The sequence below is a fragment of the Schistosoma haematobium genome, chromosome 3 (assembly GCF_000699445.3).
Source record: "Schistosoma haematobium chromosome 3, whole genome shotgun sequence".
Taxonomy (NCBI): Eukaryota; Metazoa; Platyhelminthes; class Trematoda; order Strigeidida; family Schistosomatidae; genus Schistosoma; species Schistosoma haematobium.
Window position 1 is genome coordinate 10,760,770 of NC_067198.1, and position 13,767 is coordinate 10,774,536.

Here is a 13,767-nt window from a genome sequence, read left to right on the forward strand (position 1 = left end):
ATATTTTAAAATGATCACGACTGAGCGTTTATTTTGCATGTGTCCTAATACTACACATCATTAAAACCTGATCAAAAGTCGTTAGTCAAAATAATTTATGAAAGTAGAGAATACACTTAAGTAGCCAATTCTTTGATCATATGTGTCTTCGTAGAGCTACTTACACTCAATGGAAGCATCAAGAAAGAAACTCATAGGGTGCTAAGTACATGTACAATGATAGCAATAATATTCCGTAAAAGAATGACGTTAATTGTGAGACTTACCCATTCTTCTTGCCTACACAATGCCACTGAATAATAATAAGCGCAAACTGGCGAACCAGGCATCAAACGATAGGCTTCAGCATAGAATGTCAATGCCTCTCTGAGGAAACAAAATGAAGACGAACGAACAAAAAGAAACGAAAGATAAATATGAGGAAGAAGTAATACCGTCGGGACCCTTATAAAAAGCCTAAGTAATTAATGCAATAATTATCAAGGAATAAGTCTGCTACCAATCGCTTTCAAACTATTAGTTTCGATCATAATCTGAAGACTGTATAAAAACCATGTAGGACTAACTCGCGAAGAACGGACTGACTTTGATTAAGGTTATATATCACATCCTCACACCACCAAACCTTGTAATACCACCACACTTGTTCCAGGTCACGAATCATGGTGTTTCTTGATACCAGGGCCGTGGTCTTCAATTCATTGAATAGGACTGTGCAACGAGAATGTCTGTCCAAGAAGGGTGCGCACGAGAACCTTATTGTTATCTTGAAGGCTATGTATATAAACATCTCAAGCAGAGTGAGGGCATACATCTACATCTCTCAGTTTTCCTATTCCATAAGTCGGGTTGTCCAATCTCACCATTCCTCTTCAACTTTGCCATCGATAATATTTTGGAAACAGCTCTGAAGAAAGTACACAGTAGTGATGTGGATATGTTGTCTAAAGATCACGAGTATGGAGGTGCTTTAATTTGTAACAAACGAACCAGCTGGTCAAATTACGTTTAAACATTTGAGAATTAGTGCTCAAGAGTACAGTATGAACCCTGAAACTTCGAAGTGTAAAGTAGTTTATAATTGTCTCGAAAAGATTACTCAAATTCAGCGGAGACAGTATGTTAGTAATCCCGGAGTTCGTGTGTAGAGATAGTGATTAAACTGGGGTTACCACATCGAAACACTGGCTTCAGTAGCTTGGATATATTCTACAGATATCATCCCAGTGACGCCCAACAAATAAATAAAAGTATAGCCGGACAAAATGGTTGTCATCTATGGAAAATGTCTTATTGACAATAGACCTCGGTATGGCTCTGATACTTTTAGTCTTATGAATTTTCAACCGATCATTTCTGGTACATTAAAACCCCAAATAAGTGTTAGTGATATCATTACGATACGCTAACTCGACTACTAAACAAAATGTTGTTTTCGGTTACGAAAAGTATCAGTTGAAGGCAAGTAATACTTCAGAAGTTGATTGTACTTGATTATTGGTTAATTTTAACACCTAACTGACGTGTCATTAAGATATTTCAAAGATGATGCAGAGATTAAATATAAAACATTACCTAAGAGTGGTGAATAAATGTATGAAATTATTGTAACTGAGTGATTATAATGCTAATGATTCCCAACTATTTCAATTAGCTGACTGGTTGGACAAACCGAGAACACGTAGAATTCTCAGATATCCAACACAACCCACCACTTCTTCCTTTTCCCCTAACCGTTAACAAATAACAATGTGATACAAATTGTCTTAGAAAAGAACAGAAAAAATCACTGACATACTTCGTACACAAAAAAAAGACTTACTTAAAACTCTCCATTTCACGGTGTATATGACCTATTTGTAAATAATTCGCATAATAACACTTGTCCAATTGAACACCAAGAGAAAATGCATTTAATTGTTGATCACGACCCATAGTTTCAGGATAATTTGTAATAGATTGTGAAAACATTTTCATTACATAACCAATCAAATACTGATAACGAGCTGAATGAATGGTAAGATTATTCGTTTTAAGTAAATCTAAAAATTCATTCACAATAGGCTGTGACATTGTTTCTAAAAAGAAAATTTGTTAAAAGTATTTTATTTTTAAGGGAAAAAACATTAAACGTTATGTTTAAACAGGATAATGATAATGAATAATAATAATTTATAACAAAGTCAATGGCGAGACTATAATTTATGGAAGAACCAATCACGTATAAGATAACGTCTCAGATTTTGGCGCGAAATTCACTAATCCATTTGGATAAATAGAGTCTTGGCATTATAGCCGATGTCAGTTTATGATGAAAAACCGAAATCTAATTCCTAAGCTTAATCGTCAACTGTAAATCACAATTCTAATTTCTTACATAGGTTCATAACCCTCATTTGGTCCTGGTTATTAAGCGGACACTCTCAAGGTCAGTCTAGCGTCGCTCAAAGGTCGTCCATAAATTACAGTCTCACCAAATCAATCAGTGATAAGCAAAATATCACACTCTATATTACCAAAGCCAGATGAAATTACCAAAACTAATCATATTCTTACCGTATTCTACTCTTTACAGGTTCATATTAACCAACTATTAACTGAATAAGGTTTGCAATTGATCCGTCTCTTTTTATTAATAATAATAATTATTATTATTATTATCATTATTATTAATGGCTTTATTCAATATTATATTTTTAGTACAATATAGAATTCTCAGCATAAAGTATTTCAACAAGTTTCCTTTCTTTATTTCTTCATTTATCCTGACGATAAATATTGAGTGATCACCAGTTAGATGTTTTTATCTATTACTTATTTATTTGAACACATAAATACTGGTACAAGGGGGCACCAAATACACTTGCGCCACACAAATCTCATTCGACATGTGTGAGGGCTGTGATACTGCCCGGGTGCCCAAACTGAAGCAGGTGGTTTACATAGAGGGCCACACCCGGAGCCTTCGACCTGAAGGTCTGATCCACAAGGCAGTGGAGCATCATAAGGAGATCCAGTACCATGGTAGCCGGTGATCAACGATTGGTTCACACACCACTTGTTCCTTCAGGATACTGGAGCCTATGTGCACCATTGGTTTGGAATGAGGGTTTCCCAACTCCCCTAGGTGGACTATCCTTGTCCACCAACCCGATTAAAGCGCCAGACATTCGCTTTTCGTCCTCTCAATTCCGTAAACAACACCCTCGCCACGAGAAGGCAATGAGTAGGACTTCCCTAACAGAGGCTGTATACGCGTGGCCATGTGAGAGCATTTCGCGAGAGAGAGCGGACTCTCCCTACTCTTGGCCGTACCAGGGCATTTGGGGGCTGGTAGACCAAACCGAAGTAGGTGGAGCAGGGTTCGCACCTGTAACTTAGTGGCTGAAAGTCAAATGCCCTAATCACTAAGCCGTCGCACCATATAAAGTAATTGGAAATAGTTATTCACTTCATATAGGATACTTAAAGAGATTAATTATTGATCGAATTACCAACGAAAACATATGCTTAAAACAGTATGTCGACACTTGCACAACAAAAAATCACGTTTTTTCCTATCTAGTTCTCTAGAACTATCGAATGTGTACATCGTTAATAACTTACTATCGGAATCATTCATCAACTTGGTAGAAATAAGCTTAGATACTTTTAACCATATCAGACATATTCGAAAACGTGGAGATAAATCAATACTATTTGGGATCGTCTCATTCATTTGGCAACCATGATGTATTTTCCACTTTTCAAGAATATTGAATGCCACTTCTAAATTATTAACGATTAGGTAGTATTCCAAGTACAAAGTTTGATAAACTTCTATCCAAGTAGACGGGATCTAAAAAGAAAGGGATATCTTTTTCAAAAGAAATTTTAAAGATTAGAACACCTGAACAGTAGAAATGCTTTTAACAAATATAAATGAAGATTCGTCAGATGGTTTTTGTGGAGATTGTAGTAATTCCAATGGTTAAGATAATGAGTCAATTGAAGCTAGACCACCATGGAAAACCTGGAAGCACTGGACGGCCGTTTCGTCCTATTGTGGGACTTCACAGCAGTGTGCATCCACGATTCCGCTCGAGGGATTTGAACCCAGGACATGTCAGTCTCGAGCGCAAGCCCTTCACCACTAGATCAGTAGATAAAGTTTGAACAATACTGTCATGGATATAAATCACTTTTATGAATTAGTAGGAAAAAATTACTTCGATAATCAACTTTATACATCAGAAATTGATAAATTAATTCCTATCTTAGGTAGAACTAAGATGTATAAGCAATTGATATAAAAATATAAAAATGTCTACAAGATAACATTGTAACTCTAATCGAAAATGGTAGATAGAAATAATAATATTATTATATATTATATTATTATTGTTGTTGTTGTTTAGATAGTTAATCGAAGTTAAAAAGGTTGAATAGTAACTAGGAGAAAAATAACAATTGATTGTTGAGGTTTTGGGAAATGGATGATACATTTTCAATCAACCTATTACTCATCATTAATATGTTGAGAACTTATATTAAAAATATTCATAATTTAATTCATTTTCATATTGTTGGCATATGTGTATCCTGTGAGGAGTGCCTTGATGTTACCTTAAGTCACAAGCATTCTAAGCAAAGATGGATGGTGGCTAGGAGTGCAATAATCCAGGATGTGCGCCACTTTGTCATATTTGGGACTTGTCAGCTGAATGTACCCGCATCACAGAGTCAATGTTCACTGCGACACCCAGTATTGTTCTCTTCAAGCGAACGATGCTGAGTTCAATTCCTGTAGTGAACATCAACTCTGGGATGCAGGTGCATCCGGCTGACGAGTCCTATGTAGGACAAAATTTGCATCCTGAATACTACTGCTAACCACTATCCATCTTTACTTATTTATAATCTTAGTTTTCGCTCATCGTATTATTAATTTGATACAAAAGTGTTAGGTTAATAATCTTCAAGTCTTTTAAAACAAATATTTATTTTGACTTGAATTGGATTCGAACTATTCTAATCAGTAAATATTTATGTATAGTTTAATTTAATAAGATAAATGTTTTCTTATCAAATGTAGATCACAGTTGACTGTTAAAATCCAAATGCATCATAATTAAAAAATATATAGATATCATATTATTACAGTGGGTCGAAAATCGCCAAGTGGCTTTCTTTTCCAAGAGATAAGGCATAAACCACTGATGGGCTTGATTTCACAGGGGTTATATATATATGTATGCGTCTAGCCAAATAGACTTCTTTCCTCACTCCGTATTAGAAGAAAAATATTATTGGTTTAATGATGACTACAACAGTTACAACTAGATAAAATAAACGACTTTCTGTCGAAATGATAGATAGTTCGTGTTTGATTAGTCGGTTAATCATTCGTAATCAAGGTACGATGTAATACGAACTTGCATTGGTTCAATTCACTATGTAAGAGTAATGCAACTCATATACCAAGTATAGATTTATGTACTCAACTTCGGATCGCACAGTTTATGGGAGAGTTATTAATACTTCTTGGCTCTTCAAAACAAAGCAGATTAAGTGGGATTTGGACCTGTGACCTACAGGCCTTAAAGCATAGTGATTTAACAATAGATACTTCTCCAAAGATATTTATGCATATAGACAATACAAAATGAGTTTATCATTATAGTGGTTTTCCAGTAGAACAAGATATCATTCAAACTTTAAAACCTGAGTAGTACAGAATCATTCTATGGTGCAACCCCCCTTTATCAGAGACCAAGAACTCCAGTTGACTGAAAGCACCAAATGTTAGACAGCTGCTTCACTTTTAACATAAGCCCCTTCAGAAGTGAATGCCAATGAAACTTACCAAGGATCAAATCTTATACCTACATACCTCAGAATGAGCGCATTATTCTTAGAATGATAAAAAACTGAGAAAATAATGATACATATATCGAATAGTCTCAGATCCCAGTAGATTTTTTGTCAAGTTACCTTCCATAAGTTAACAACGGAGAAATAATATGTTCTAATACCAACAGAACTCGTTGAACAACAACAAAACCTACCATTATCAGTTATTTCAGAATCTTGAAATCAAAGTTTAAGGCTAGTGGGAATACAACAACACTCGGTGTCCAAAAGTTGATACTGATACACAAACTTCCTATACCCGAACCCAATCTGCTACTCGAGTTAAAAGATATATATCCACACTAGGTAATTAAGCCTTTCAGTGATTTATATCTCATCCCTTAGCTAACATCGTAAACTTGTCATTTGACGATTTTTTTATTGACACAATGTATCAGTTACAATAATAACTTCAATACATGAGCCAGAAATCATTTTGTATTTTACTGCATACCTAAACTAAATATTACAATCTTTAGAATGTAAAATACTATCAAATGAATTAAAACACAATTGATAACTTGAGAGAATGGATATCCAAATTAAAATTGATTTGTAACTAATTGTTAGTTTCAAGTGAAAACAGTCAGTCAGTCAGTCAGTAACAACGTAGAACTTCGTACGTGCGTACATCAGTTCAAGTTGCCATACCACATTAGCACAGAGATACATTTGTCGATTCAAATCCCGTAGTGGTAGAGGTAGTAAGAGTATAAGCAGTAATCGGGAAGATTAGGGTTTGGAGATGTTATTTAAAGAGTATAGTCCAGTGAAATAAATTTGGGAAGAGAAAAAAGAGACAAGGAGGAATCCGGAGACTAAAGCTTGGGAGAACACAAATAGTGTATGCACCTGCGCCATTGCAAACGATTTTGAGCCATGTCATTCAGGGTCTCTAACCATCGGTTGCTATCATCTCGCGGTCCCCAACCAGGTAGTTTACACCTACCAACATGACTCAGTCCACTTGTCAGTGAGTTCATGGACTTGTGCCATGTTTTGGTCTGGCCTCCCATAGCTTTCTTCCAACCTACTCCTATACCACTGAACATCGCATGTGGTGAAAACAACAATAACAATATTTAAAATAATGTTACTTATATAATTTTCACACTTACATATTTTGTATTTGCTAATCGACAAGTAATCACTTCAATATTTTCCTGGGTATTTTTTGTAGAAATTTCTGAATTACAAATATTCGCCATATTTAGTATCCGTAACCAAGAATTAATTATTATATAAATATTATATTTTGTTGGTAAATTATTCTCTTCAAGTTCGTTTAAATTGAAACGAAATGGTGTACATAATGTACGATGAGAGAAATTTGAATTTGATGCATAATTGATAAATTTCGATATAGGTTCAGATAAACTTTCAGATTCTGAATAAAATTGTGTACAATTTCTATCAATAAAAGATATTACTGAAATATATAAAAAAAAGTACAGATTATTTATATATGACAGGACGATTAGTGAAAAAGTATAACTTTAATTTTAAAGCTTTCGTTTAACCTAGAAATTGTTGTCATATTTCTTATTGTTCTAGATCCATCATTCATTAATCATTCAGATGTTACCGTGGTCTTGTATCAATGATGTCTAAGTTATGTACATATTATAGGTTTTTGTGTTGTGTAATCAAATATTTCAGGTATATTACCGTACAAATTTTGAGTCATTATTGAATCGAATAGACTAAAGGACTGATATGCTTTTTGTATCCGCCTTCTAATTGGTCACTGGGTTAGAAGGGGTTCGAGGACTACTAGATGTTAAGGTCTTGGTGATTGTTCACTGATCTTTGTGCCAATCGGTACACAAATGGTCATCGGTCATACTGGCAATATAGATGAACTAATCGATAATCGGACTAAAAAAAGACAGACCACACAACTGCTTTCCTGCCACTACGACCCGGAAACACGAGACCAAATACAGCCCAAATAAGCAATCTGTTTTCTCTTATGCATATACATATATGTATATGTTTAACCAATCTTGAATAATGGGATCATTTTTTAGGCTTGGTTCAGCACGATAAGTGATTATTTCGTCATAAGTGTAACGAATGGGACAATTCAAAATTGTAAATATTACTTCGGAAGTTATAAGTTTTAAAACATGGTAAACATTATATTCATATTTTGCTAAGAAAACCAGCGGAATTCACATTTGCAGAAACTATGGACTGTTAATTGCAGATTTTCGGAGAACAATCGTCAATATTCCATACCAGGTATATGTGTTTATAGCAGGTTAGGAGGGGGTAAAAGATGATTGCTTGATACATGCTAGCATCGCTATTCGTCAACAATGAAATATCCCGACTGCAGATATCTGCAGACCCGTTGGTCTGTGGTTTGCGGTATGTGTGGTATCTTCAGCTACACAAACTCCCATAGTGGCAAGGACTGAATTTGATTCCAATATATATTTAGTGCAACAAGATGGTTCCCATCTGGAAATAAATTATATGTAGAAATTCTCTTCAACAAACAAATGTACGCAAGTTTCACAGTATTACAGCTGAGAAAAACCAAATACCAAATGTTGGAGTTGCGGCAAGTCTCATTTTGTTAAATTTTGGGCTAGACAAACATGAAGTTGGTTACTACTCAATGATCAACCGATTGTAAATATCTATCCTAAAGAAAGTCAGTTGCGGTCTGAATAGATCAATGGTAACGTCTCAGACCGCGAAACTGAGTGATACGCGTCCGAATCGTATAAATAGCATCAGTTCCCCCAACACTACAGGCACGCCCTATTAATGAGTGTCAACCAACATAAAACCTAGGTCTAGAGTTTCACCCTGTCAATACCTTCAACAGCGTGATGCCGAGCAATTTAGACTAGTGGTCACATAATAACTTAATCGTTAGAGTTTGATCAGCATTATTAAAAGATTAGAACAATAAATTTCACTGAGCACATTACTTGAAAATCATTGGTCATTATTCGGCCTTAGAATAACAACAGTAGAAATTCATTAATTTTACCAGAAATAAAAAACCACAAAAAATAGTGTAATAATAATAATAAACTAATCCACTTACATGTAGTAATGATCTCATTACAACTCTTGAATTGATACAGCTTAAACGCCGCCAATGCATACAAAAGTCCAGCTGAATTAAAAACAATAATAATAATAATAATGATAAAACTATCGGACAAAAACTTATTCCATACTACTTAGTATAAAAGACAAAACGAAACAATATTACATAATCACATTTGAACATAATTGATTAATTTTAGAAGATGAAGCTTATCATAACAATGTGATATATTGATGGTTGAATATGTGTACTGAAATAATCCAAAAACAAGCCAAAATAAAATCAAATAATTCAATATGAGTAGTAGATAAACATTCATTCTTTTTCATTATTGAAAAAGGATTATAAGATTGATCTTAACTAAGCTTTTGTAATTTTGTACAAAAGTGATTCAAGGGTGTATAATACTAAGGTTTATTAAAGTCTTGGACATTAGAAAATTCAAACCGCTTTGATATGTATCCAAAAATAGTTTGTTCCTACTCTAGACCCACCATAGTAATATTGTTTTATTATACGAATAACAACATTAAAACAACTGTGGTCTAAATACCAAGGTTGAACTTGATAGTTTTAAATAAATTGAGCATTGGGCAGAAAGTTATTAATAAATGAATATACTTTTTAATTCACTTGGTATTGTTCGGTTTGTATCTTCCCATTGAGGTTTAAGACTGCAATTGATCAGTCTGTTATTGGCATATGTGCATACTGTGCGTATGCCTCGATATTACCTTAATTCACAAGCTATTTGTAAGCAATGATGGATAGTGGCTAGCAGTGAAATCCAGAACAGCTGGATGTACCTGCATCTCAGACAGTTGATGTTCATTTTTGGTTGTATCCCAATGAGTAGAAAAATTGTATTTCTGACAAGTTCAAAGTATACAAGTGTTGATGTAATTCAGTTATTTATTTACTCTAAAGAAGTGATTAACATTACGTCACAAAATGTAAGAAATACAATTTTCCTACTAATTGGAATATAACAAAAAAGTATTTATTATTAATTGTGGTCTACATTTATTATTCATAACTATTCCACCAATTTTACACTCTTCAAACCTGTCACTTAGCAATATTATTAATTTTAAAAATGATATAATCGGTTATTATTAATTCAAGAATGATACAAAAATCAATAATTTGTGTAGTGATCTTTTTTTTTTAATAACGATGAGTTCCAGTAATCATGTTATTAATAGTTCAGATTCAATTTTGAATGTGGTTACAGTATGTTAAATTTTTATGTATTTCGGATATGACGGGATGAAAAGTCAAAATTAGATTGATTTACTTATTATGATCTTTGGGTTAACATTATTTCCGTTTTAATTCAATGTAATGATTATTCAATGTTTTATTTATTTATTTATTTTAACACATAGATATTGGTACAAGGAGGCACCAAATACATATGCGCCACACAAATCTCATTCGATGTGTGAAGGCTGTGATACTGCCCGGGTGCCCAAACCGAAGCAGGCGGTTTTCTTAGGGGGCCACACCCCGAGCCTTCGACCTGAAGATCTGATCCACAAGGCAGTGGAGCATCGTAAGGAGATGCAGTTCCATGGAAGCCGGTGACCAACAATTGGTTCATACACCATTTGTTCCTTCAGGATCCTGGAGCCCATGTGCACCATTGGTTTAGAATCCATTTAAAGTGCTGGACATTCGCTTTTCGACCTCCCATTTTCGTAAACAACACCCCCGCCACGAGAAGGCAATGAGTAGGACTTCCCTGGCAGAGGCTATATACGCGTGGCCATGTGAGAGCATTGCGAGAGGGAGAACGGACTCTCCCCACTCTCGGCCGTACTAGGGCATTTGGGGGCTATTCAATGTAGCATTCGGTTTTGCTTTCCCGTATGACCTTTTTATTCTATATAACATACGATATTCTTGTATTCAATTGACATGTACTATGCTCAGTATATGATTTGTTATAACTGTAAGTATTTTTCATATATGTGATTTCATCTTAATTATTAATCAAAAATGGGTGCATGAATCAATATATAAATGAGTGCATTTTCAACTAGACTTGTCGTGGTTGTTTGTGCTTCTGACTGCTTGTGGAATATATTTCCCTCTTCTAAACATGAACTTCTCTTTCTAGTTAGCTGGGCTGAGACACATCGGAAGAGCTAGCTTATCTGTCATTGTGTCACAAAGTGTTCGTTCCATTCACAGATTAAGTAAACTCGTAATCTTTTCAGACAGCAATTTCTGGAGAGAAAAAAAGTGCCCACTCGGATATATTGGGCACATATTTCGATAACACTTAAACCAATTACTATTGTTTTCTTTGATATTTATGGTTATAGCCTCAAAATTTATCGTTTATGAAAAAAACCACAATTGTTTTATTAATGTCAATTACATAATTCTGATAAAAATTCGTCATTTTCATCATATCAACTAAATTTATTAAGAAAAACTGATTGTTGTAAACTCATTTTCTTTCAAAGGAGAACCCCCTGAGCAAATTGTGATTACAATATATTACAATACAATGCATTATTCAATCACGATCGAGAGAACTAAATTTGAGCTTTTAAGTGAGATTTAAAAATGAATGGATTTTATCTTACATCCCATAAAAATTATAAAAAACTTAATACAGTGGATTAGAATGTTTTTTAACAGATGAATTAACGAGTTAATCTAAGCTAGACTACCACTGAAAACCCAGAAACACTGGAAAGCAGTTTCGTCCCGGTATGGGACTCCTCAACAGTGCACGTCCACGATCCCGGACGCAAGACTTGAACCCAGGACCTTCGGTTTCGCACATGAACACTTAACCTCTAGACTACTGAGCCGGTTTCCAGTGGTGATCTAGCTTAAATTGACTCGTGAATTAAACTGTTAAAATACTACAACCTCCACAAGTACCTAAGTAGTGGTGAGACTATAATTTATGAACGACCTTTGAGAAAATCCACCTAATTACTGGGGTCAAAAGAAGGTTATAGATTAGTGAGAGGAATTAGGATTAAAATGGACAGTCAGAAAATAGGGTTTTCATCACAAATAGATCAATTGCAATGCCAAAATTTTGTTTAGCTATATGGATGCAAGAACTTCATTCCAAAATCCGAGACTTTCTAACTTTTATTTCATTAGTTCGTCCTTAAACTATAGTCTCGCTGAAGCAGCAGAAATAGTATCAGGGACAGTAGGAAAAATTAGCTATAAAGAGCATGATTGAAGAAGAATTAATTCGCAAAATAAAAGGTATAAACTCAGGATTAAAGGGAAGACAAAAAGTGGATGTATCTGTATCATTTCTAAAATGATATAGTGATGAGGTACAGGTTGATGTTTGAACATTTAACTATTTAAAACATTGAATTTAACAACGATAATAGGGATGATGTGCCTGATAAAAGTCAACCATGAGTGATCATTGAACGAAAACAGATATATTCGACAATACTAGATTTAAGAGATTATCTCATACTGCTTATTATCCATTCCAATAATTTTCCACTTTGATTACATATACCCTGATTGTGATCTAACTTGGTTCTTCAATACTGGTTAGGTAATTGATTCGTGTGTCACATGATCTATTCCCCAGTCTGATGATATTTAATTCTAGTGTTCAGTACAGAATCAGAGAAATTCTAATTTTTCCATCACAACAAGTACAAAAACACAAACATGGGTTACCTACCATGAAGATCAATTATTCCATTCTTTGAACAGTTGACAAATCCAACAACTCCATTGAAATCAAGTTTGTTAATATCACTTTGAATAAGATTCCATAAATCTGAGCATTTTTCATTATTCTGATTGCTAGAATTTGTAGTATCATCATCCACATTATTGGTTGATGAATAATTGGGAATGAAATAAGTATATAAACGATATAACAACTGACTCAAACATAGTGTAATATGAGTTGTTTTAGTTACATCGGTTGATTGTTGTATTGTTTCTAACATTTGTTCAAATTGTTTTAATCGTTTGAGGTACACAGCTGATGAAGTGATACAGGGTACTCTTGACTGTTGCGTTATATTCTTGAATTTTAATTTATTACATAAACTCTGGTCAATAAATTCAGGAAATCCATAGACTGATTATTTTTATTTAAAGGAAGAAAAAATCAGAAACAGAAATGTTTGCAAGTAACCATGTGATATTTTACAATCATATTTATAGTATTAAAAGTATCCCATTGTTTTATGTAATTAATGATTAATAAACATGAAAGCCTAGAAATGACATGGTACGGTCGACCGTGGAGAGAGGTAGCTCTCTTCAAATGCTCTCACATTGCCACGCGTGTACAAACACTCCCACGAAAGTCCTAGTCACTGCCTTCTCTTCGAGGGAGTTTTTAACGAAATTTAGACGACGAAGAGCGAATATCCGACGCTTTAACCGGGTTGGTGGGTATGGAGGATCCACTTAGAGGAGTGGGTTAACCTTCATTTCAAACCAACGGTGAATATGGACACCAGGATCCTGAGGGAACAAATGGCGTATTAACCTATTGTTGGTCACCGGCTACCATAGGACTGCATCTCCAAAAGTTACCCTACTGCCTTGTGAATTGGACCTCTAGGTCAAAGGCTCGGGAAGTGGCCCCCTAACAAAACCACCTGCTTCGGTCTGGGCACCCGGGAACTATTCCAGCCCTCACACAAACCAAATGACGAAATGTGGTGCCTCCCTGTACCAATGTTTAGGTATTTAAATAATAAATAGTTTACTTACCACGTTTTACTCACAACTTTAAGTAATGAAATGGTTACTCAGACAACATACAGTAAGTTATGGTTTAA

General features: G+C 34.6%; 1 protein-coding gene across 1 annotated transcript in view; it reads right to left on the minus strand.

Annotated features, from left to right (window-relative positions):
* MS3_00004991 (uncharacterized protein) overlaps positions 1-13,767 on the minus strand; it is a 61,111-nt gene that overhangs the window by 40,297 nt on the left and 7,047 nt on the right. Inside the window, exons 6-11 of the mRNA XM_035733336.2 lie at positions 12,648-13,055; positions 8,957-9,028; positions 7,011-7,321; positions 3,607-3,838; positions 1,823-2,078; positions 267-366 (exon numbers count right to left, since the gene is read on the minus strand). Of these exons, the coding sequence (XP_035587261.2) occupies positions 267-366; positions 1,823-2,078; positions 3,607-3,838; positions 7,011-7,321; positions 8,957-9,028; positions 12,648-13,055 (1,379 nt within the window). The remainder of the gene's footprint in view (positions 1-266; positions 367-1,822; positions 2,079-3,606; positions 3,839-7,010; positions 7,322-8,956; positions 9,029-12,647; positions 13,056-13,767) is intronic.